Source organism: Bos indicus x Bos taurus, chromosome 7 (genome assembly GCF_003369695.1).
Source record: "Bos indicus x Bos taurus breed Angus x Brahman F1 hybrid chromosome 7, Bos_hybrid_MaternalHap_v2.0, whole genome shotgun sequence".
NCBI classification, from domain to species: Eukaryota; Metazoa; Chordata; class Mammalia; order Artiodactyla; family Bovidae; genus Bos; species Bos indicus x Bos taurus.
Window position 1 is genome coordinate 69,375,950 of NC_040082.1, and position 25,944 is coordinate 69,401,893.

The following is a 25,944-nucleotide window of genomic DNA, read 5'->3' on the forward strand; positions in this document are numbered from 1 at the left end:
AATTTGAGCATTTTACAGAAAATAATTATTTACAATAATGTGACAAAACATCAGAATTGTTCTCACTGATGATTGCGTATATAAAGTATAAATATAAATGTATTTGCTTCTTAGATATGTATTTATAGGTGTGGTATATACAGAGTTGGGGAAAGTGTGGGGAAATGAGCCCATTAACTCCTGATAGGAATTTAAATTGAAATAGTATCTTTGGCAGAATCTTAGAAGAGATCATTAATTATGAATAACATATATGCTGACATTCTTCATGTTATTTTAACAAAAACAATTATACCTTATAAAATTTTAAATCACATGTGGTTTTTTTGACTCATTAATTCTGAATATTGGAATCTGTCCTGCATTTATTAACATACAACATGTAATGTAATTCCTCCAAAGTCTTCATTATAGTATTGATTGAGACAGATAATACTCAGAAATAATATATATGTTCAGTTATTGAAATGATTTAATAAATAACAACCTTGTGAACTTGAAACAAATAACTACTAAATAAAAATAATATATGTATGTGGCTTCACTTGGCATTTTTTCCAAAAATCTTATTAATTTTAAACAAGGAAAAGGCAAAATGTAATGTATAGTGAGGTTATATGTGGTCTGGTCCCATCTTTTTGGTCAGTAAATCTATATATAAATATTCATACCAAAATAGAACCAATATCTAGAAATATGTACATTGAATTATCAAAAAGGCTCACTTCTAGAACATGAGATGGAGTTTAAGGGAGACTTTAATGTCTACACATCCTTTGTTTATAAAATAGGAAATAGTAATCATGAGTTGTTACAAAATTTAAAAAGAATATTTATACATGTATGTGTATAGGATTATATACCTAGGAAATTTCCCTAGAAATGATTCTGTCTTTTTTAAAATCAGTTAATGTATCTTTTTAACTTTGTTATTCCTTCTTTACAGAAATCATTGCCTCATCCCCCTTTATATATATATATATATATATATATATATATATATATATATGTATGTAATTATCAAACTGAAAAAGGAAGAAAAGTAGGAAGAAAGGAAGTTAGGAAGAAAAAAAAGACTGAAAGAAATTTTCAGTCTACATAATAACACCAGTGTTTTGAAACAAACTGATGCACAATTTCATACTCTTAAAATTGTAAATCCTGGGATATAAGAGAAAATTGAGTATGAGGAGCTGAAGATGAGCCAAATGCAGTGACAAGGCAAGAGTGGTTTTCAAGAGAACTGGAAATCCAATCTCTTGAATTGCTTTTACAACTTTGATGCTGGCTTCAAGAATGGCTTCTTCACAGGAAAATTAAAGAAAACTGAAAGAGAGTGCTCTTGCTAGTTTTCAATCAAGAAGCTGTGCCTTTTCTCCTGTTCAAGTGGAACACTTGTCCTAAGCACTGGGGACCTGAGACAGCGTCCACAAGCCTTGTTGCTATCACACACCTTTCTACCTGGAAGAAACCCACCTCTCAGATGGGATCCAGAGTACCTTCACTTTCTAAGCAGCTCTGGGAAGGAACTAATTTCTCCCCTTATATTCAAACTTTGGAAGGAATATAATAAGTTTTCCTTTCTCTGTTTGAGGTCCTTCTTAACATACTGGTTCAGGGTTAACAGCCTCCCCTACCTTCTCACATCTCCACAGGTGGTTTATACTTCGTAAGAACCTTTTACAGCCACCATGAATATCTTCATATTTAATGCAATCATGCACTTGTGTTTTGCACACAATGAATTTTATTGTATGTCATGTGAATTTGTCACCACTGTCTTGGTGAGGGGAGAGAATGGGCAATAACCTAGTTATCTTTCATTTTATATACATGGGCACAGCGTGGGAGATCAAAGAATAAACAATTCATTGCTTACTATTGTAGTTCAAGTCTTCCCTATCTTGGAGAAACACTTCCTCTTCATTGCTCAATGGTAAAAAAAAAAAAAAAAAAAAAGCAGTAACAAGTGCTAAACTGGAGAGATCAAAGCTCTTCCTACCCACGTGGGTGATGACTCATAGAAAGGTCAGGAAATGAATCCAATTATTGACTACTCACAGTTTTTCAGATATGATTTTTCATGGAGTTGGAGATAGCAGAACAGATCACCTGCTTGAAGACTATTGATTTTTAAAACATGTTTTAAATTGAGCATTTAGGAGAGTGTGCGCTGACACTGTACCTAGAGGTAAAATCTATTTTCCTTGTAGGTGCTGGTCAGCATGTGAACACTGTGGTCCCCAAATGCACCATTCTACCTCAGAAATGCACAGAATTAAACAACAAAGCAAAAAAAAAAAAAAAAAAAACATATTTTTTTTCAGCTCCTAGAGAGCAGGAAGTCATACAATTAAAAATTTTAGTTTATTTCCTAAGCATGTCTAACCTTGCAGATTCAATAATCTCAAACTCACACAAATTTCATATTCCAGTAGCTATACTGGCATATGAAAGAAAATGGGATTGATGATTTCAGAGTGGACAGCAGGCCTAGATCTTCCCAGTCTAGAGCTGGCATTTCTCCATCTCCTCCCATGAGGCTATAATATCTTTTCAATGCTATTCTTTTTAATGAAACACACATCTTAGATCTTACTTTCTAATGTTTGCCTGACAGATAACAAACTCCAGCCCTAGTACAAAAAGTGAACTTTTATGCTGCATTTATTCATATTTTGTCCCTCACTACTTTTATATATTATACTTTAAAAACTATTTTGCATTGGTAAAGTTATTGCTTTCTTATGACTAAAAAATAGCTTTATATATGTATTTGTCTGTAGATTTGCATCTTGGCATGGAGTCACAAAGAGTTGGACATGACTGAGCGACTGAACAACAAATGTCAGTCATAATCCATACATTTTCCAAGAGCAAGGAGGATGTTTATCATTTTCTTTTTTCTATTTCTTTGATACGTTTCATGTGTTGTTTTTTTTTAATTTATTTAACAAACCAACAAAAGGGTGCAGATTGATGAGCAGAACTCCTTTGTTGGATATTCTGAGACTTAGTTTCCAACATGGTAGATAGCGGGATCCCTACATCAACAAACCTTGGACACCAGCAGAGTGTCTGAGAATTCAACTCAATTCTGATACTACCCAGAGAAAGTATCAGATTTTACAGGTTAAATGTTCAGTCTTACAAGACTTCTCCCACTGCCTAACCATTTCAGAAGCCAGTTGCAAGCCCAACTATTACCTGTACTTCTGACCAACTGGCTACAGATTGAAGGTTCCATCAATCCCCTCCTTGAACTTCAGATCCCAGCCACAAGTCCAGGTTGTTACCTGTGCTTCTGAGCAAATGGCTCTAGATCAGAGATTCCCATGACACCCTCCTCAGGTTAGATGACTTTGTTAGAATGACTCGTAGAACACAGAAAAACATTTTACTTACTAGATCATTAGTATATTTTGAAAAGGATATAACTCAGAAACAGCCAAATGAAAGAGATGTAGAGGGCAAGGCATGTTGGAAGGGCATTCTCCGTGTATCTCCACATGTTCACTGACCAGGAAGTTCTCCCAACCCTGTCTTTTTGGGCTTTAATGGAGGTTTCATGAAATATCATTGATTGATTACAACATTGGCCACTGGATATTGATTCAACCTCTAGCCCTTCTCCTCTCCCCAGAGGTCAAGAGGTGGGGCTGAAAATTCCAACCATAACTGTCCCCGTCCTTAAAGTACTTTCCAGAGTCACCTCACTAACATAACAAAAGACATATTTATTATCAACACTTAGGAAATTCCAAGGTTTAGGGAGCTGTAAGTCAGAAATGCATAAAACTTACAAATTATAATATCACAGTTCCTAAATCCAGAAGTCTACTTACCATTTTTACTCGTAGGCTACCAGGTATCATTAAAAGTCAGAAGTCAAAATGTGTGGATCTTATTATAGGAGGATTGTGAGTTGTCTTACTCCCGCCTGTGTGCACACAGGTGCTCCAGCCAAGTGCAATTCCAGATGTGGGAGGAAATAAAGGCACTTCTCTTGGGTTGGCCCATTCCTCTATAAGGGAAGTGGACCACAATATTATGCTGATGACAGTAAGATGCAGTTCTCCTGAGAAAGACTGGAGATGGACCAGTGGTCTGGTTTTCTCAACAGCCCCAACCTCTAGGGAAATTTCTGAACCCACAGGGGTCATTAGTACATACACTGAGGTGTGATGTAGGTATACATCACATCAAACTCTATAATCTCCCATAGGGTCCAGACAGAAAATGAGGACTATGAAAATTTGTTCCTTGATATGAAAAGGACTTATTACTTTACGTAAGTAAAATTGGAGACTCAATTTTTCTTCCATAAATATAGACAGAATATTTGCTTCCTTTCTCTGTTCCTGAGAATTATCATGTATCTAAAAATTAGCCAAAGTATAATCAGTCCCATCCTACTTGGAAGAATAATTTTTTTCCCCTAGTTCTATTGATAATACTGCAAAAGTATTTTGTCATTTTTTTCCTAAGAATTTTTTTTCATGAAAAAGAAAGGACTCATTGCCCTAGACAGCTGAAAAATTGGATAGGTGCAATGGTTAATTTAGAACTTTATTATTAATTTAAGGAACCAGTAGGGCAACTGATTTTATTTATTTACTTAGGATTTGAAGCGAAGATGTCAGCATAGTGGATTTATACTTTAGTTTCAAAAAGTAACTAGGGTAAAATTAAGCAATTACCAGGAACTCTTGATTTATTAGACTGTGTATATATGACTGTGCTTTTAATGTTCTTATTTAAGTGATGTGACACCCCAAGGCTAAATTTTTTTCAAAATATAAATAATAAAAGTCAATAAATGAATAGCAATTGAGTCCCTGAAAATGGTCAGACAGTATCAGAGAAAACCAGGCTAGTTTGAATCAATTGGTTAGGGGATTTAGCAAAATAATAATCTGGGATCTTTTGAGAAGACATAGCTACAGAGCCACAGAGTAAAGAGTGAAATATTCAACATAGGAAAATGTGTGGAACTTATAGGTTTGTAGAATATGTTTTTTATATAGATACAGATCACTTCCATCCTTCCCTCTTATAATAAAAAAGGTAAATTTGCAGAAGACCCCAGAAGCACACACAAAATGTACATTAAGGAGTCAATTCTTGGAGAGCAGACAGATTTAATAAATCCCAGTGTTCCCAATTTATCTGCCCTTTGGGACAATAAGCCTCAATATCACCACTGTAAATTAGCTCAGTTCCTTCTGCCTGAGGATGAAACTTTTCCACTTCCTGTTCCCAATCAGCCCCACACTAGTTCCCTTCATTCAGCGCCTTCTCAACATGCTAGAATATTAGCTAACTAGTTAATTCACAAGACAAACCACTCACAGGAGTGGGACATGGGGAAAATGATCAAATTAGTTATTTGAATGAATCATCTAGTCTTTTGATAAACTATAAACACGACTCTGGAGAGTTATAGCTTCAGAAAAGCTAGAACCTAATGTTTGAGATTGACTTTGTAATCATTCCTTATGATTTTAGTCATTTTTTATAATGATTTGGCCTAAAAAAAAGTCCAGCAGATAACTAGAGATAGATGGTTGAAGGGAAGTGACAGTGGGGAGAGTACTGGAGGGAGAGAAGGTGGCTCTATAGTACAGTTAAAACAAAAAGGAGTTCACAAAGCATGGAAAAGTTGGTTTCTACAAAATTTTTATTCCATATAACTTATATAATGCTCCCCACATTCTTAGTATGAAAATTTGCATATGGAATGCATACAAGGCAATGAATGAGTTAAAGTTGTCACTGTATTGTCATAGGGAATCAAAGCTACAAGTGGCTCAATGGAACCTGGGCATAGCAATTCATCATGTCACTGGAACCAGTATCTCTACAAATTTATTCAAATTTCTTCTACACTTAAAAATTGGTTTACTCTTTTAACACTTGACATTAAGCTTTATTGATCGGTGCTTCTCTAGTTATAAATTAGTAATAATAATAATACCATTATATTATATTTCATAAAATATTTTCAGATCCATCACTTAATTCTGCCTAACAAAAGTTAATCATTTATTTATTCAACAAATGTGCATTGAGTTATAACCACATAAAAACCAGTGAGTTGTTTGAGATACATCAGACATATCATTATCAATAGACAGTGATCCCTCTCCTCAGGATGCTTACGATCTATCCAGAAAAGGCAAAAGCAAGTAAATAAATAAATATTTAATAAATAGGACAATATAATACATTAGAAGCCAATAAGTAGTATATTGAAGAAAAGTGCCTCCATTGCACCCAACAAAGGGAAGTTGGAGGGTGAACTCTGGGTGAGCTCTGGGATAGGTCAGGTTGTATGGTTCTCACTAAAAAGCAGGATTTGAGCATGCCCTTGTGATTCAGGCAGTAAAGAATATGCCTGCAATGCAGAAGACATGGGTTCTAGCCCTGGGTCAGGTTCTATCCCTTCTCTTTCCTGGAGAATGGAATGGCTATTTACTCCTGTATTCTTGCCTAGAGAATTCCATAGTCACAGGAGTCTTGGCAGGTTTCAGTTCATGGGGTCACTAAGAGATGGACATGACTGAGCGACTAACACTAACATGAACTAAGGAAAGAAAGCAAATGAATTAAACATCAGGGAAAAGGAAATTGCAGGTGGAAGGCACAGTTGGGAGAAAGGCTCGATGGTAGCAAGTGCCTGGTCTGGTGTAAACCCAGCCAGGATGCCAGGATAGATGGAGAAGAATAAAAAGGGAAGTAAGGGGAGGAAGTCAGAGGAGAAACTTGTGCTCAGATCTTCTAGGGTCTGAGGGTTTGTTATAAAGATTTTGGCTTTAACTCTAAGATGAATAGAAGGTAATAGCAATGGTACTACAATCTTGGTGCTAAAAGGATCAGCCTGGCTGCTGCATTGAAAAGGGACATGGAGGGGCCAAAGTACAGCTAGGATTGCTATTAGGAACCTAATAACTCAGAGGGAGAGAATGGATGTTCAGACCATGGTTACAACAGTAGAGTGGTTAGAGCTGGCTGAACTCTAGATACGTTCTGAAGGTAGAGCCAACAGAGTTTACTGATAGACTAGTATGAGAAAGTAAAATCAAGAAAGGAGTTAACCAGATTGTTGGCCTGAGTAATTGAAAAAATGGAGTTGTCATCCACTGGAAAAGCCTCTGTGTATTGTGTTTGAGTGTGTGCGTGTGTATGGAATTGGGAAGGCAAAAAATAGGGGTTATAATAGGAGATGCACAAAGCTTTGTGAAACGTGGAATACAAGGGATGAAGAAAGATTTAAGTTGGCTTAGTAACTGACATAAATCATAAGAGGATGCACAATGAGATAATAGGGTTAAAAAGAGACAGTAGACACTGGGATGTTAGCTTCCTGGGGAGGAGGCATTCTTGAGATTCCCTTTTCACCCCTTGAAGAGGGTAGCAGGCCTGAGGTCATGAGGCTTCCTTGTCCTGGTGAATGGGTGGAGCCCCCAGGGGTGACATGATCTTAGACCAGTGACCCTGTCCCTCTTGATCCTTTTGGGAAAGGGGCTCTACTGTCCTGAGTGTTTGTTCTATGTCACAAGCTCCTGTCATAGATGCTATGCCACTATAGACCCTATAGTGACATGAACACTCAGGAGTTATAGTAAGTTTCCAGGCCCCATTTAAGCCCTGATGATGGGAAAGTGTGAACTGAGACCCAGCTTTCTACTTAGATCATGAGTGGAAAAGGCCTAGGGTGTGCATTGTATGTAAAATATCAACAAGAGGGATGTAAGGTACGTTATTATTACCTCTATTTCTAAAAGAGACAGAGGAATAGTTTGCTCGTGATCAAACATAAACGTATCGAATATGAAATCGTTGTTTAATACAAGGCCCCATCATTAGAATATGTAAAGCCATCTGGAAATACAGTTTGATGACATTTCCCCATTGCTAAAATTATTATAATCCATAAATGCTCCTCCAAATGTAAAAATGTCTGAAAAGAAATATGTTTATAGAAAGAAAGCCATATCATTAATGTTATTGTAAAGAATGTGAAAGATTTTAGTCAAAGAAACTTCTCTGGAAGAGAAAAGCTCCTTAAAAATCAAAAAGTCTTGTTAGGTAATGTCATCTAAAGTTTCTATTAATGAATAATTATTTAACATTTCAACATTTAGCATTTAAGCATTTGGTTAGCAAGTATTCATCAAATATATATATATAGAAGATGGAAGCATAGTTAACTTTCAATAATTTTTAAGAATTTTGTTTGGAATATATAGAATATACACTAAAAATAAGTCAAATATTATTATCATTTCATCATTATGGTCATTTTCATATTGTATTTAAGAGGCAAAGTTGAATTTAAAGCAATCCTATAAATCACAAACTCAATTATTTCCCAAAATATTGTAAGGTCAATATCATTGTCCCACATTATAAAAATCATACTAAGTAAATGAGTCTGAGAGAAAAAGAAATAATTGAAGTTTTACAACTAGAAAATGACTAGGTCAAATAACTAGTTGAATCATAATTCTGAGAAATTTCTGCTCAAAAATAAAAAAGTATCCATGCTGAATACCTGAAACTAACATTGGTTTATATTATAAACCAATTATATTGCAATCAAAAATATATCCAAAGAAAAAGGAAAATGTTCTTGTCAGAGGTATGGCATTGGACTCAGTGATATAATCAGAGGAATGAACTGCATCACTCTCAGAAATTGACCCCTGAATAAAGAGGATTTAAAGAATAATTAAATAGTCATAGGAATCATGAATAGATAAAGGGATGGTTCTGAATATATTAATCTAGAAGGAAATGGAGGTTAAATGATGAGATATAAAGCAAAAAAAAACATAGAAGCAATAAAGAAAAAAGAGAGGGAGACAGAGACAGAAAGAGGCAGGGCCCAGAGTGAGAAAAAGAGGAGAGAGAGAAAGAAAAGATGAAACAATTAGGGATCTGACGTTAGAACAATATTGGACTGTTTTGAACCAATTTAAGAATTTCTATTTCTAATTCTTAATATGTGGAAGACTTGGAATGAAGAGATATTAAAAGGAATGAGAAATTAAAATAAATGTATAGATATCTTTGTTTAATACAAAGTCCATTCATTTGAAGAAAACCTCATCAAAAAAGTATGTGGAGCCATTTGGGAAAACAGTGATAAGACTGCTCCATTTCTAAAATTATTATACAATCTTTATTCAAACACATATAACATATACTTTCCCTTTTGTTCCTATGGGAAAATTTCCATAGTGACAAGGAGTAAACAGCTGACCTAAATGGGGACATCTGTTGAGCCTTCACATATGTATATACTATAGGCTCCATTCTATTGCAGAAGACTTTGCTAGGCTTGGGGTGTATCTCAGCAACACAATCTTAGGAAGAGTCATCTCTGATATCAGAGGCAGAATCAGAATGACCCCTGGATGTCCAATTTTCTAATTCCACTTCTGTCATAGGTGGTAAGATAAGAGGCGTTGTGTCACAGATGAAAAAATAAGGTCGAAGAAAACCAGAGAACAGGTGGTTGAACGTGTAGATAAAAGACCCATTCGTGATGTTGTAAAAGGAGATTTCCCCTGCTTCATAGTCCAAGAAAATCCCAATGCAGCGAGGCCGTTCCAGGTGGAGGAGAGGAACTGATGGAGAGGCAAGGACCATGTACTCACTTCCCTTCAGAAGCCACATGGCCCAGACCCCATTCTCAGGGGATGGTGTGATTTCCCCCTTTCTTGACACTGTGTCTTGACAGACACCTAAGCCCCATTCTGCTCTTTCTCCCACCATGACTTCCCAGTAATGCCTCCCTGATGAGAAGTTCTGCAAACCCAGGATACAGGGCCATGTGTCAAATCGCTCAGGGTTGTTGGGGACATCCCTCCACAGTTCTCCATCCTGCACACTGCGCAGATCAGCAGTCAAGAGGAGGCTAGGATGTGCGGTTGCAGGATCCAATTTTATGTCAACTGTGGAAACAATTTTGTGGAACATGTAAAAGAACAGAAAAGACTCGTGAAAACTTAAGAACCCATGATATTAATGACTGTCACACCATTCTTTACTCTCCCTCTAATAACTCATGGAGATAAAAAAATAAGTATTTCATCTTGCAGATGCTTTCTTGAGTTTGAGTATATTCCTCTGTTATGTCTGCATGATCCAGGACTAATTACTGCCCCAATTAAACCATAACCATTGATGATAAGACAAACCAAGTTCATAACCATTTAGATTCCTTTTATCTCTATCCACAGCACTTGGGTACTCTTTGGAATATCTGCATTTAAAATACAATTTATAACTCCCTTGGGGTTTTTTTTCTTTCCAAAGCCTATAGAAAAATTACATTGATCTAAAACACACCACTTTAAAAGCTATGTTACTATGGTAGGAAGAATTCTAAGAGGAACTTCATGACCTTTAGACCCAGGTGGTTATCTCATGATTCTGTTATGTGACAACTGGGAGATTATATGAGTGGGTTCTAATCTAATCACCCTTTAAAATCAGATACAGTTCTTTGCTTATTGGTCTGGTGGTAGAAGGAAAAATCAGGGAGATTTGCATTTGATATGTCATTGCTGCCTTTGAAGATGGAGTGGGCCAGTTTTCATTACTTTTCTTTGCTGCATAGCAAATTACCACACACTTAGCTACTTAAAATCACATCCATTTGCTTCCATTCTTCAGATCTGATAATCACATGGGATCAGCTAGTTTCTCTGCTTAAGATTTTATTAGATTAAAATCAAGGTGTTGACCAGACTGGACATCTCTAAGGGGTCTAGGGAAAGGTCCACTTGCAAGCTTATTCAGTCTGATGATGTAAAGCAATTCCTTGCAGTTGGAGGACTGACATCCCCATCTCCTTGTTGATTATCAGTTGGAGGTTCTTCACCTCCAGTACTGGAGTGGGGTGCCATTGCCTTCTCCTCCAAACTCTAGAGGTCATAAATAACAGGAACTGAAAGTGGGTCTCCATGATGTTGTGGTAGAATTATTTAACAGATGTCATGTCTTCATATATCATTCCCACTTCAAGAAAATAGATCTGTGAAAAGGTTGTGAATACATCTATTTTTAATTCTTCTCCCAACTCTTCTTAAACTCTTAAAATTTCTTAAACTATCATCAAATAGAATAATATTCTAACCAAACTTCACCTTCTTCCCAGTGCCCCATGAATGATCAGTCCTTAAAGTTCAGCTTAAATGACTTTTCTATAGCACTTAACACTTTTGAGAATCCTTTTGTCCTAGAAAACATTTCTCTTTCCCAAAGACACCAGTCATCACTCTTTACTCCCTTTCTGCTGATCACCCCTTCTTGGTCTCCTCTGCTGTTTTCTCTTCTCCTCCTCCATCACTGCTATTGGAGAAACCAATGGTCTAATGATTGGGACCTCTTGCCTCTCTCTCAGATCACTTTTGATGTGTTCTTGGGCTGGCAGGTATATTACTTTCATTAAATTCCATTCATATGCTTTACTAATCCCAAATACTTTTAGCCTAGACTTTTCTCCTGGAACTCCATATATGTAAATTCATCTGCCTACCCAATATCAGCATTTGGATATTTAATATCCATCACAACATTGATGTGTCTAAGACCCAAGTCCTTTTTTCTACCTTGCCTACAGCTTTACCTGTCAATGTAAACAATAATTTCATTATGCCAATTCAGGAGATTTTAACTTTGGAATTATTCACAACTTTTCTCCCTTTCTGACACCTCATATCTAATCCAACAGCAAATCTTCCCAGTTCTGCTTTCAAAATATCAATATAGCAAGATCTTGTCTATTTCTCTGTACCTCCAGTACGACTTCCCTAGTCCAATAGAAAATAGTCTCTAATTGAGTTATTACAAAGGCTCCTAACAGCTTTTCCACATCAAGCCTTGCCCCTCTGTAATTTATTCTCAATAAACCACGCAGAGTGATCTTCATGAAACATTAGTCCAATAATGCTATTCCTCCATTTATAACTGATGCCTTATTTCACTTCTTTTTTTTTTTTATTTTTTTTATTTATTTATTTTTTTATTTCACTTCTGCTCATAGCAAAGGCACCCCACTCCAGTACTCTTGCCTGGACAATTCCGTGGACGGAGGAGCCTGGTGGGCTGCAGTCCATGCGGTGGTGAAGAGTCGGACACAACTGAGTGACTTCACTTTCACTTTTCACTTTCATGCATTGGAGAAGGAAATGGCAACTTACTCCAGTGTTCTCGCCTGCAGAATCTCAGGGACGGGGAAGCCTGGTGGGCTGCCGTCTCTGGGGTCGCACAGAGTCAGACACGACTGAAGCGACTTAGCAGCAGCAGCAGCATAGTGGCCTTCTTGTTGGGTCCTATGCTACCTGGACTTTGCTTGACCTCTACAGTTCTCCTGTCACTCACTCCACAACAGCCACACAGACTTCCTCATAGCTCCTGGAATGCATCTTCCATATTTTAAGCTCAGGTCTTAGAACTCATTTCTGTTGCCTGAAATGCTTTCTTCTAGATCAGATATTTGCTGTGTTTTCCCCTATGAACGAAGTCTTCCTTGATCATCAAAAACTCCAGATTAGATGTGCTAACTCAAGAACTTCTGGCCACACTTATTTATTTTTTCAATATTCTGTTTCATTTTCTCACATTTTGTGTACTTTCCATAATTTAAGCAAAAATGTACAACATGATGCTCCATATTTGTAACATCTTTGATGTTATTGTTCAGTTTTATATTCTAAAGCTTAGAAGAGTAACTGGCATAAAATACACAATATTTTTGGAATTGACCAGTTAATTAATTCAATAAACATAAATGGGAATATAAAGACACTGATTATGAGAGTGTAATAACTTGCAACATTTCATACAGTTAAGTGAAAGTTGCTCAGTCGTGTCTAATTCTTTGGGATTCTCTAGGCCAGAATACTGGAGTGGGTAGCCTTTCCCTTCTCCAGGGGATCTTCCCAACCCAGGGATTGAACCCAGGTCTCCCGCATTGCAGGCAGATTTTTTACCAGCTGAACCACAAGGGAAGCCCAAGAATACTGGAAAGGGTAGCCTATCCCTTCTCCAGTAGATCTTCCCGACCCAGGAATTGAACCAGGGACTCCTGCATTGTAGGCAGATTCTTTACCAACTGAGCTATCGGGGAATATCAATCTCCCTGTAAGATCATGGATTAATCATTGAACAGGATTGATAAAATGGGTTTTCTTATCATGGGACAAAGCTGCTGCTGCTGCTAAGTCGCATCAGTCGTGTCTGACTCTGTGCGACCCCACAGACGGCAGTTTCCTTCTAAGTAATAAACCCATTATTAAGTCATAGTCTATTTTCATTATTTGGCATAAATTGAATATAAAAAAATTAAAAACATTGAATCTATATTGTTTTAAAAAACCAAATACTAAGACCCAACAAACTAACTATAACACTACAGTTATTCCCTCTTAAATATAATTAACTGAATGTTTTTGGCTTTATTGACTATCTAATTTAAGAAATTCATCAAACTGCCAGATAACGAAAGAATCCAAACTTTATATTATCTGATACACTGCAATGCTTTCATATACTGAAGATTTTTTTCTCTGTTTTCAGATATGTTTCATTTGTCCTCCAAACAATACAAGTTTTTAGCATTTTATAAAAAACGACATAGACATAGATTGGAACTAATATTGCTTATGTCACAGATAATATCATTTTCAAACCCACTACTCCAACCAAATGTAGCTTACATGGGTGTCAGTTACTCTGATATTCTTCAGGACTATTCACAAATATCCCAATACTCTTTTAAAAAAAAAATCTGAGCCTACTGCTCTCTCCCTTCCCCCCTTGTAGTTTGACATGACCACGTGACTCACTTTCATCAATAATATCTTGAGGAAAGCTATATGTGTCCCTTAGGGTGGTGCATGATTCACCATGACTTTGCTCAGTTCTGTGCCTATCAGCAACAGGAAGGAGGTGGGGCTCTGTCTGCATGGAGTGAGATTATGTGAAATTAAAGCCTCCACAATCCAGTAATCAACCAATAACATGATCTCAAAATAAAACTTTGCTGATTTTAGCCACTAAATTTTGGGTTGTCTTTGTTACTGTAGCCTGACTGGTACAGTAACATGCAATAACAGCCAAATTCCAGGAGTCATAGTTCTTCAAGGTCTAAAATGCAGCCTACCTTGGAACTTCCTCAACATTTCCCTCATGCCAGGGATGCGACACATTGTCTTCAGCTCCATAACGATGGACTCGGGTTCCAGGCGTGTGACATTCTTACTTCTGAGAAGAGCACAAAACCTGCAGTTTTCATTAGGGTTATCCACCAACCTCCCCAGCCTCTCCCAAACCATTCTCTGATTTGGAAAGTAAACATACCGGCTCAAGGCTCCTCCCACACCCTGAAAATGAAAGAGAAACACAAGCAGGTGTGAGTTAGACCTCTGAACTGCTTTTGACAGACTGGGGACACACCAGGAACATCTCTTTAGGAATTATTGAAAATCATTAACTATTGATGTAAAACTATAAGAGATATGACTCCCTCTTTAAAAAATCTAAAACAGATTGTTATTGAGTTTTCTCATGAATTTAAAATAATATAATCAGTTTGCCTCTATTAAAACAAAATCAGACCACACAAACTTTAGGTTAATTCCTATAATATCTATTGGTTTAACTATTTTCTGAATTGATAATTCTGATAATTGGATGTTTTTATGAAGAGTTATTTTCTGTGAACAGAATTAAGGTAAAAATAGATTCTAAATATCTGCAGAATTTATTTGGGAAATAGTGAAATGTATAGACATAAAATGATAATCTCAGTGTCCTTGTAAGAAAACCCTAACTTCCTTATTCTCTGAACCAACATACTTTGTCTAAGTTATCTAAGTAGAAAAAACAGAAGTCATTAAAATTCAGCAACAGTCTCTGTCAAAGTAGATTATTAAACAAATCACCTACACTGTATTTCCCTTATCCCTCTAAAAAATGACCACCAGTCAGATTAATTTTAACAGGGCATAAAAACAGGGAAATGATTAGCTTTATATTTCATCAGAACAACAGGTCTTATTTTGGTCCATTAAGGGTGAGATGTTGTTTCCTGGTACTGAGGAAGAAAGGGAGAAATGAGTATAAAAATGAAAGCAAATTATTTGAGGAATAGTCTCCCTAAGGACTTCCCTGGTGGATCAGATGGTAAAGCATCTGCCTACAGTGCAGGAGACCTGGGTTCGATCCCTGGGTCAGGAAGATCCTCTGGAGAAGGAAATGGTGACCCACTCCAGTACTCTTGCCTGGAAAATCCCATGGACAGAGGAGCGTAGTAGGCTACAGTCCATGGAGTTGCAAAGAGTTGGACACAACTGAGCGACTTCACTTCAAACTTCAAGATTTGTGTTATAAGACATTCTAACATTTATTCAGTGCTAATAAATGATAATTTCAAATATGTAATATTTTAAGATACAGTAAGATGTGACAATGAATATTGTTGAAAATGCCAAAGTTCTTGTGTTTATTTACTGTTTAAAATTTTGAAAATTTATTCCTTTGGGACAGTTTGCTTAGTCTAAGTAGGCATAGCAATAATAATAAAAACAATAACAACAACAACATTTTACTGATGCATAAATATATTGAAGAAAATGGGACATATTTAATATAAAAGCTATGCAAATGCTTTTATTTAATGACCCCCCCTACTCTGTGACCAGTGCTATTTAATCACAGAACTTGTATGAAGATAGAAATTACTTATTTCAGACATTCTTAAATGAGTCATTGGGATTGAAACACAATGAAGCGTGCCCAGAAAATTTCTATTGCAAGTAAGTTCTAGCATGAGAGCAAGCATCCACCAACAATGATGACTTTCTCAATTCACAGGATTTAATGCCTTTAAGGAGGATTATTATTTATTTGTCTGTCTTCTCTATAATCTCAATTATACTGTGGGCAAGCTGTATGGAGTCAAATTAATCCCTCCTCACAATGCCTGGAATGGGCATGCACTATGGGCTAGAACATTAGCATTTGCTTTGAAAATTAATATGCCAATTTCAAAGTGAAAAATTTTAGATATTACTCATATGTTTGACCATTGACATTAAAATGGGTTAACAAGACTTGTTGGATTAGCCATGACTGAAATACAGCAATATCATCATTGGCCCATTATGGGATTTTTTATAAAATGCTTTCTAGGCAACATAGTATAGATAGTCTGTTTTCTGTTTAATCATATGTAAATCATTAAATTAATTTTAGTTTTGAAAATATTTAAGGTTTTGTCTTTAGTATAAACTATTATGTATGATTCTCTAGGCTCCCTTCAGATTCTGATGTTAGGATTGAGGATTTTTAATAACATGCTTTCCAAGGAAATTCTAGGGTGATCCTGTCCTAAAGAGCAAAACTGCTTAAGGAGTTATCTCTGAAAGCTGCCATCTGTCCCCTTGGTCTCAGGTGTGCCCATCCTTCTTCTCCCAGGCACCCAGCCTCACCTCCAGCAGACCCAGGGCTGGTCGCTGGCACCTCTCCTCCAACTCCTCTGCCAGCTCCTTCAGGGCCCTGCTCTGCTGAACCAGCCGGTTTTTGCTTTCCCGAAGCTTCTGCAGCGTGGCTCGCTCCTCCTCCTCCAGTCTTCTAAGCTGCAGTTGCTCCTCCAGGGCCAGGAAGCCACGATACTTTTCAAACTCCCACCTGAAGCGTTGCCTCTGCATTTCCACTTTTTCCTGGAGTGACAGTACAACAAATCACCAGCAGTTGGGGCAGAGTATTTGGCCTCTACCTTCATGTATGGGCGGGGAGCGTGGTGGGGATCGGGGGCCTTCCCTGGCGGCTCAGATGGTAAAGCATCTGCCTGCAGTGCAAGAGACCCAGGTTCAATCCCTGGGTCGGGAAGATGCCCTGGGGAGTGGCATGGCAACCCACTCCAGTATTCTTGCCTGGAGAATTCCTTGGACAGAGGAGCCTGGTGGGCTACAGTCCATAGGGCTGCAAAGGGTGAGGTACGACTGAGGCGACTTAACACACACACACATGGGGAATGACATAGTGAAAAGGGGTTTAGTTGCAATTCATTGTTCTCTCACATCACCCTTTTAAATACTATAATTACACCTATAAATATAGGACTAAGGGTTTCCACAGAATTTAGAATTTCATTTATTAAAACTATGCTTGTTGCATTTTGGCTCACATAGATACATTCTTAAAGGTAAAAATGATGCAAGTTGACTTGACTTAGAACAAGATTCTTGGAAACATCTCTAAGAATAATCAGTGGAGGGTTCAAGACATGCATGAAATCAGATCTCAGATATAGAGTTCCTGATTTCATAAATTTCTGGTCAGGTCAGGATTAAAAACAATTGACTTAGATTACTAACTTAAAAAATTATTAATAAATGTCATTATTAATTAACTTTACATATGATATACATAACTATGGGAAAAAATAAGATATCACGGAGAAAAATATAGCAAAAACCCTTATGAAAATATCTGCCAGAGGATAGAATACAAGTCAAAATTTTCAAGAAAAGAAAGAATTACAAAATTATAGAGAATAATCAGAGAAAAAGGGTTTCTTGGGGAAAGAGAAGTATTTGGAAATAAAGTCTATATATATTGTAATATATAATATAAAAATATAAACACCTATGTCATTTCTATATACAGTTTCTCAGTATTGATCCTATTGATATTTGACCAGGTGATTTTTTGTTGTGATTTTTTTTTGGGGGGGTGGGGACTGTCCTTTGTATTATAGGGTATTTAGCAGCATTTCTTGCCTTTACATATGAGATGCTAGTAAGGCACCCAAGTTGTGACAACCAAAAATATCTACTGATATTGCAGAATATCTCTTGGAAGGCAACATTGGTCCAGGTTCAGAATCACTTTGCGTATGTATGTGTGTGTATGTATAAATAGGTAAAGGAAAAAAGAGCTGATGATGGCAGAAATATATCAACATATTGACTGAAAAAAGACATATATTTATATCAATATATTGACTGAAAAAAGAAAATTCAGATTATTTTTATATATGATGACTATAAGCCTGTATTTCATATATGTGTGTGTGTGTGTGTGTATATATATATATATATATATATATATGTATGTATATATATATATGCTGTGAAATAGTAAAAATTTCATTCAACAAATACACATTTTTTAAACTAGTAGTGACAGTACAACTCTGTTCTAAGTGATGCAGTGAGTGAAGATCAGTGAGTTAAGATCAAGTGAGTTAGTAAGATCAAGATGAATAAAGTCTTTTTTTATAATTTGGATTGGGGATAGTATTACAGAGATTAGAAAGAACACAATTGTACAAATATAATCTGAGGGGATGAGATGGTCCAGGATGATGCTGAGATCAGTTTTTCTTGAGTACCTCGGTAAATGGAACAAAAGCAGGGACGATGGTAGAAGAACGACTTAATGATCCAAATAAGGATCCTTCAGATAGGTTAGCCACCTGAAGCCCCAGTATTCTCTTACCTTCCAAATAACAGTTTTCTTCCCCACATTGGCCTCCTGAGTTGAGGCTTCCTCCAGCTCTTTCCTCACAAGCTCCTGTGCCACCTGGAGCTTTATCTGTTTGGGAAGATACGCTGCAGCCATTAAGGATACTCTCATTCAGTACTTAAACTGACCAAGCACAGGAAGAAATACAAAGATCAGCTATAACGGGCAGTAGAAAGCATACAAAAATGTTCGATCTCATTAATATTAATGACTGTTAAACATAGATATGTTTTAAATGTTAATGCCAGATATAATAAAGGATGTATCTAAAAAGTGTGTTCATTGTATTATAAATAGCAAAACAGTAAATAATCAAAATAGGGCAATTAAAAATAGGGCAGTGAGGAAAAAATTATTTTATTCACTGGATAGAATTAAAACAAGGTGCTTCAGAATTTTTAATGGCAATAAATACAATTATAATGAAAATTAAAATAAGCATATTTTATGTAACCTGATACCAATTTTTAAAAATAAAAGTTCTTATAATAAATATATAAAATGAAATGAAAATATATTCAATAAACAAAATCTCATCTTCTATGCTTGGCTGAAAAGGTGATGCTATTCCTTTTATCTATATATTTCAACTTCTTAAAGTTATTCATTACTTTATAACCAGAAGTGTACTTCTTATTATTTTAAAGAAGAAATCTTGTAAGTTAGTATTTATTATATGAAAAAGAAATACAGAAAGTCATAAATCTTACAAGGGGTAGAAAAATAATTTAAGGAAAACTAAATCTCTTTTCAACCCTAGGACTCCTGCTAAAGGTAAGCACATATATTTTATTTACAGAGAACACACACAAAGATAGACACATATACACATTTTAAAAGTCTCCCCAAAGTCATTCAATAAGTCTCAGGAAAAAATTAAAACAAACAAAAAATTAAATTCTTCCCACAGTCATTCAACAAGTCCCACACACCAGTCTTTTTTTTTCTTTTTTTTTTTAATGATAACATTCTAAGGTAGAACACATAAAATAGCAGTAGAAACCAATGAGACATTTAATAAGATGAAGAAAATGGCAATTGTTTTTAGAATCTGGAAGGACTAGAACACTCCGACACTTAACAGACAAAAAAAAAATTGTAAGCAAAAGCAAAGAGGTTGAAAGTTGTGTCACGTTTGGGGAAACAGTGATTAAGCTAGCTTTGCTGAATCTAAAAATTAATGCTTAAGACAAGAGTTACAGTAAGAGCACTTAGGGTCCTAAAAGTGATTGACAGGCTAAGGAGTTTGGAAGATATTTATTTGGTATTTAGTTGAAGGACTGCTGAAATAGAGAAAACTTCCTTAGAATATGACATTATCCATGCACTGTATGGTACCCGCTGGATTAAAGAAAAAAGGCAGGAATATACTCTAGAAGTCTAGTTAAGAAATAGTTAGCACCTGAATTTTGCAGAAGACAACCAAAATCAAGAAGAAAACCTAAAAAAGATATTTCTAGGTAGGTCCAGAGGGTACTTGAGGGAAAAAATAAATCACAACCTTGATTTAAAACAAAGTTAAAATAATAATAATAATTACATTATTAATTATTCTAAGTTAAAATGTATGATATAAATATACAAAATTAGTATAGGCTCTATATTATTAATAATTTATTAAATTTATTATTATTTTATAAAGTTAATATCTTCACTTTATTTTCATTGTGATAGTACTTCAGGTAAGGTCAGTAGATTAAAGATGACTTTAACTCTCTTTGTGCAAGCAGCTGTTCCAAATATTGGGAATTTAAGTGTGTTCTGCTGCTGCGGCTAAGTCACTTCAGTCGTGTCCGACTCTGTGTGACCCCATAGACGGCAACCCAACAGGCTCCCCCGTCCCTGGGATTCTCCAGGCAAGAATACTGGAATGGGTTGCCATTTCCTTTTCCAATGCATTAAAGTGAAAAGTGAAAGAAGTCGTTCAGTCGTGTCCGACTCTTAGCGACCCCATGGACTGCAGCCTACCAGGCTCCTCCATCCATGGGATTTTCCAGGCAAGAGTACTGGAGTAGGGTGCCATTGCCTTCTCCGAAGTATGTTCTGAATATGTCCAAAAACTTTTGATGACCACCAGTAGGAAGAATCTTTTTCACAGAGTTGCATGGATGCCACTTTTGTGAGCCAGGTACTCCAATATTAGTCACCTCTTCACTGAGGATGCTCGTATCATAAGTCCAGAAATATGTGTTGAATAGAGAGGAATCTGTCGGCTTAACCACTGGATTCCTACGTCATAGTAACATGTATTGGCAACTTTAAAGGGGACCAGAGCCTTGTGCCCATCCAGACACCATTCATAGCAAACATTCAAACATGAAGGTGGTTTTATGCACCCTTATATTCATTGCAGCAGTATTTACAGTAGCCAAGACATGGTCTTCACTGGTGGCTCAGACAGTAAAGAGTCTGCCTACAATGCGGGAAACCTGGGTTCAATCCCTTGGTCATGAAGATCTCCTGTAAAAGGAAATGGCAACCCACTCGAATATTCTTGCCTAGAAAACCCCATGGACAGAAGCGTCTGGTAAGCTATAGTCCATAGGATTGCAAAGAGTCGGACACAACTGAGTGACTTCACTTTCACTTTCTTTCAAGACATGGACACAGCCTAAATGTCCATTGACACATGAATGGATAAAGAAGATGTGGCATATATATATATATGAATATTTTTGTTATTGATGTTGTTTAGTCACTAAGTTGTGTATGACTCTTTTGTGACCCAATGGACTGTAGACTACCAGGCTCCTCTGTCTGGGAAATTTCCCAAGCAAGAATACTGGAGTGGGTTGCCATTTCCTTCTCCAGGGTATCTTTCCAACCAGGGATGAAGCCTGCTTCTCATGCATTGGCAGGTGGGTTCTTTATCACTGAGACACCAGGGGAGCCCACTATGTAAAATTACTCTGGCTTAAAAAGAATGAAACAAAGTAATTTATAGCAACATGGATGGACCTAGAGATTATCATACTAAGTAAAGTAAGTCATACTGAGAAAAATAAATATCATATAATATCACTTATGTGGGCTTCCCTGGTGGTCAGCATTAAAGAATTTGCCTGCCATGCAGGAGACATAAGAAACACAGGTTTAATCCCTGGGTTGGGAAGATCCCCTGGAAGAAGGCATGGCAACCCATGGCAATCCAGTATTCTTGCCTAGAGAATCCAATGGACAGAAGAGCCTGGCTGACTACAGTCCATAGGGTCACAAAGAATAAGACATGACTGAAGCGACTTAGCACACACATACTCACACACATTGCTTACATGTGTAATCTAAAAAAAAAATGATACAAATGAAAGTATTTACAAAACAGAAATAGACTCACAAACTTCAAACACAAACTTAAAATTATCAAAAGGCAAAGGTGAGGGGAAGGAATAAATTAGGAGTTTAGGATTAACATATATACACTACTATATACATATAAAATAGATTATCAACTATATATAAAATAGATTATCAACAAGGACCTACTGTATAGCACTGAAAACTCTACTCAATATTTTGAAATAACCTATATGGGAAAAGATTTTTAAAAAGAATGGATACATGTATATGTATAACTGAATCACTTTGCTGTATACCTGTAATGAAGACAACACTGTAAATCAACTATATTCCAATATAAAATGACAATATTAATTATCATGGGCTTCCTAAGTGACTCAGTGGTACAGAATCCTCCTGCTAAGCACAAGACTTGGGTTTGATCCCTGGTTTGAGAAGATCCCCTGGGGAAGGAAATGGCAACCTACTCCAGTATTCTTGCCTGGGAAGTCCCATGGACAGAGAAGCCTGATCAGCTACAGTCCATGGGGTTGCAAAGAGCTGGACACAACCTAGTGACTAAACAACAGTAGCATTAATTAATATAACTATTATGCAAAAGCAAAATATTATACAAATGATAGTTATTAGGAAGTGTTTCCAAGAACATTTATGCACTTGTAACTAAGAGGCAATTGGACAACATAGCCTCCTACACCAGGGAGCTCTAGTTGTGAAACTCAGATTACCTATATCAGGAAAATTAAGACCAGCATGAAATGAAATGACAAGGGAGTTTCATGGCAGAGAAGAGCAGTCTAAAATAACAGTATGTTTGAGCTCCTGAATAGGAGTCCCAAACGATGGTATTTCCATGGAGCAAAGGTGAATGTGAGCCAGGAGGGTGGTTGGTGTGGAGGGCACTGCTCATTCAGATCAGGGGTTATCTTTTGGCTCTGTCTCTGGCAAGGGATTTTTCACACTTCTGACCTAGTCAGTGTCTTCCATTACAGACCAGCATTTCCAGATCAGGAGTCACAGCCCTCCACATTACATGGTAACACCTCTCACCTGGTAGCACCTGGCGGCCTCCTGCAGCGATATTGTGTGGTGGCTCCTGTGCTCTGGAGTGGTGTCACAGACCCAGCACAGCACTTCCTGGTCCTCCTCGCAGAAACGGGTCAGCTCCTCGCCATGCCTCACACACAAGCGTGCCCCCGAAGGCTCCGCGCCCAGCCCCAGCTGCCGCACGCTGTCCACCAAGCTGGCCAGCTGCCTGTTGGGCCGGAAGCTTTCCAGCCTGAAGGGACCCCGACACTGCGGACAGGCATAGATGCCGCCCTGTGCGCTGTCGGACTTCTCGCAGAACTCGGAGATGCATCTGAGGCAGAAACTGTGGCCGCAGTCCACACTGACGGGATTCTGCAGGAAATCCAGGCACACTGGGCACCGGGCCTCCTCGCAGAGCCGCTCCCCAGGGGACCCCGAGGCCATGGCCTGCTGGGCCTTGCCTGGCCCCTAAGATAGTACAGCTGTCTTTCCCAGCTGCCTGCACTATCTTTCCTGGTGTTCTGACGCAGAAGGGAGGAACCCCACAGCCTCATGAGAAGCAGACACAAGATGGGCTTTATCCACTGGCAAGCGTCCAAATGAGCCACGCCCAGTGAAAACTTGCAACTCAGACACAGTAAACCACAAGCATAAAATTAACATTCTAGCAATCCTAGCCTCCTAGGAAACTGATCATTTCTAACGAAATCCCTCGTAAGGTCGCTTATTGGAGCCTGTACTCTCATGTTTTCACTGTCAGTAAATTTCAAGAATCGCTAAGCTCCTTCCTTCAATTATTTTCTAAACTGCCCCATGACCTTATTATCTTTTTATGACATATTGATTTGTTAAAGTTTTTTTTTTTTTTTTTGTCAAAATTTATTTTTTCTCAGTTCAGTTCAGTTCAGTCGCTCAGTCGTGTCCGACTCTGCGACCCCATGTATAGCAGCACACCAGGCCTCCCTGTCCATCACCAACTCCTGGAGTTCACTCAGACTCACGTCCATCGAGTCAGTGATGCCATCCAGCCATCTCATCCTCTGTCGTCCCCTTCTCCTCCTGCCCACAATCCCTCCCAGCATCAGAATTTTTTCCAGTGAGTCAACTCTTCACATGAGGTGGCCAAAGTACTGGAGTTTCAGCTTTAGCATCATTCCTTCCAAAGAAATCCCAGGGCTGATCTCCTTCAGAATGGACTGGTTGAATCTCCTTGCAGTCCAAGGGACTCTCAAGAGTCTTCTCCAACACCACAGTTCAAAAGCATCAATTCTTCAGTGCTCAGCCTTCTTCACAGTCCAACTCTCACATCCATACATGACCACAGGAAAAACCATAGCCTTGACTAGACGGATATTTGTTGGCAAAGTAATGTCTCTGCTTTTGAATATGCTATCCAGGTTGGTCATAACTTTCCTTCCAAGGAGTAAGCGTCTTTTAATTTCATGGCTGCAGTCACCATCTGCAGTGATTTTGGAGCCCCCAAAAGTAAAGTCTGACACTGTTTCCACTGTTTCCCCATCTATTCCCCATGAAGTGATGGGGCCAGCTGCCATGATCTTCGTTTTCTGAATGTTGAGCTTTAAGCCAACTTTTTCACTCTCCACTTTCATTTTCATCAAGAGGCTTTTTAGTTCCTCTTCACTTTCTGCCATAAGGGTGGTGTCATCTGCATATCTGAGGTTATTGCTATTTCTCCCAGCAGTCTTGATTCCAGCTTGTGTTTCCTCCAGTCCAGCGTTTCTCATGATGTACTCTGCATATTTTTTTTACTTCCTGTTAATTAGCTCTTAATAAAGAAATATATTGGTAAGTTATAAGGAGATGCCCCCTCCCCCCCCAAAAAATGTGTGTATAATAATGATAAGTCTATAGCCTAACAACAATTCAAAGCATTTAAATAAAATCTGGTCAACTTCAGTGAGTCCCATAATGACTGCACATGTGTTATTTTAGAAGTGGCAAAGCTGTAGGCTAAGGCATTGGTTAGGAAAAATAATCTAACTACAGCCTATCAGTGCTGCAGCACTTGTGAGTTGGGGGAGGCTGAGATACACATAGAAGAAAGATGATTTGACAAAAGGGTGTGATCCCTACTTGGGATGAATATGGTGAGGTCATTAGGTCATCAGGAAAGTAGACAAATGTGGGAAACATCTGTCATCTATGCAAAATGCAATTTTTATTTCGTTGAGTTTGAAGGGATGATGGACATGCCTATAGCAAATCATTCAATTTGTTCCTCAGCACAAGCTGCCAGAATCTCAGACACAAGAGTAAGCAAAAAACAAATGGCTCATCGCTCAAGGGAGTCTTAAGATCTATAAGTAGAACTCATACAATTCTAAACTAAAAACTGGGAGAAAAGACACTCACCAGTGCTGCAAGAATATTACAGGGCTCTGAACAAGCTGGGGTTGTGGAGGGTGGGCAGTGGTCAGATTGGGCCCTTGGGAGTTTCTGAGTTAATAACTGAAGAGTGAATAGAAGTTGAAAGGAAGGGAGCTCTGGCAAGGAGAACAGTCAGAGGGCACAGAGTATATAAGCTGAACTATTGCTAGAGGGAGCAGGATGTACCCCATGACATGAGGCAGCCAGGCAGGCTGACGTATGTGTACGATGAGGATGAGTGGCAGTAGATAAGTTCCGAGTGAGTGGCAGAGGCAGATGACTCAGGTCCTTGCAGCTTCAGAGAGGTTTTGTTGTTGTTGTTGTTCAATCACTAAGCTGTGTTCAACTCTTTATGACCCCATGGACTGCTGCATGCCTGGCTTCAATTCATGTCCATTGAGTCAGTGATCTTATCTAACCAGCTCATCCTCTGCTGCCTTCTCCTTTGGCCTTCAATCTTTCCCAGCATCAGGATTTTTTCCAATGAGTCAGCTCTTCACATCAGGTGGTCAAAGAACTGGAGTTTTAGCATCAGTCCTTCCAAAGAGTATTTAGTCTGATTTCTTTTAGGACTGACTGGTTTGATCTCCTTGCTGTCCAAGGGACTCTCAAGAGTCTTCTCCAGCACCACAATTCAAAAGCATTAGTTCTTTGGAGCTCAGCCTTCTTTAAGGTCCAGTG

At 37.8% G+C, this 25,944-nt stretch overlaps 1 protein-coding gene across 2 annotated transcripts; it reads right to left on the bottom strand.

Annotated features, from left to right (window-relative positions):
* Window positions 1–5,662: 5,662 nt before the first annotated feature.
* On the bottom strand, window positions 5,663–23,393 carry TRIM58 (tripartite motif containing 58). Of its 2 annotated transcripts, none has more exons than XM_027546752.1 (6): window positions 22,897–23,393; window positions 18,523–18,618; window positions 16,509–16,739; window positions 14,377–14,399; window positions 14,180–14,280; window positions 5,663–9,962 (listed from the first exon to the last, which is right to left on the bottom strand). In XM_027546752.1, the coding sequence occupies exons 1-6, from the start codon at window positions 23,317–23,319 to the stop codon at window positions 9,373–9,375; spliced, it is 1,464 nt and encodes a 487-aa protein (XP_027402553.1). In that variant the 5' UTR covers window positions 23,320–23,393; the 3' UTR covers window positions 5,663–9,372. The 2 variants fall into 2 exon arrangements, with proteins under 2 accessions (XP_027402553.1, XP_027402552.1); XM_027546751.1 differs by having other exon boundaries at window positions 14,180–14,298; window positions 22,897–23,389.
* Window positions 23,394–25,944: the final 2,551 nt, after the last annotated feature.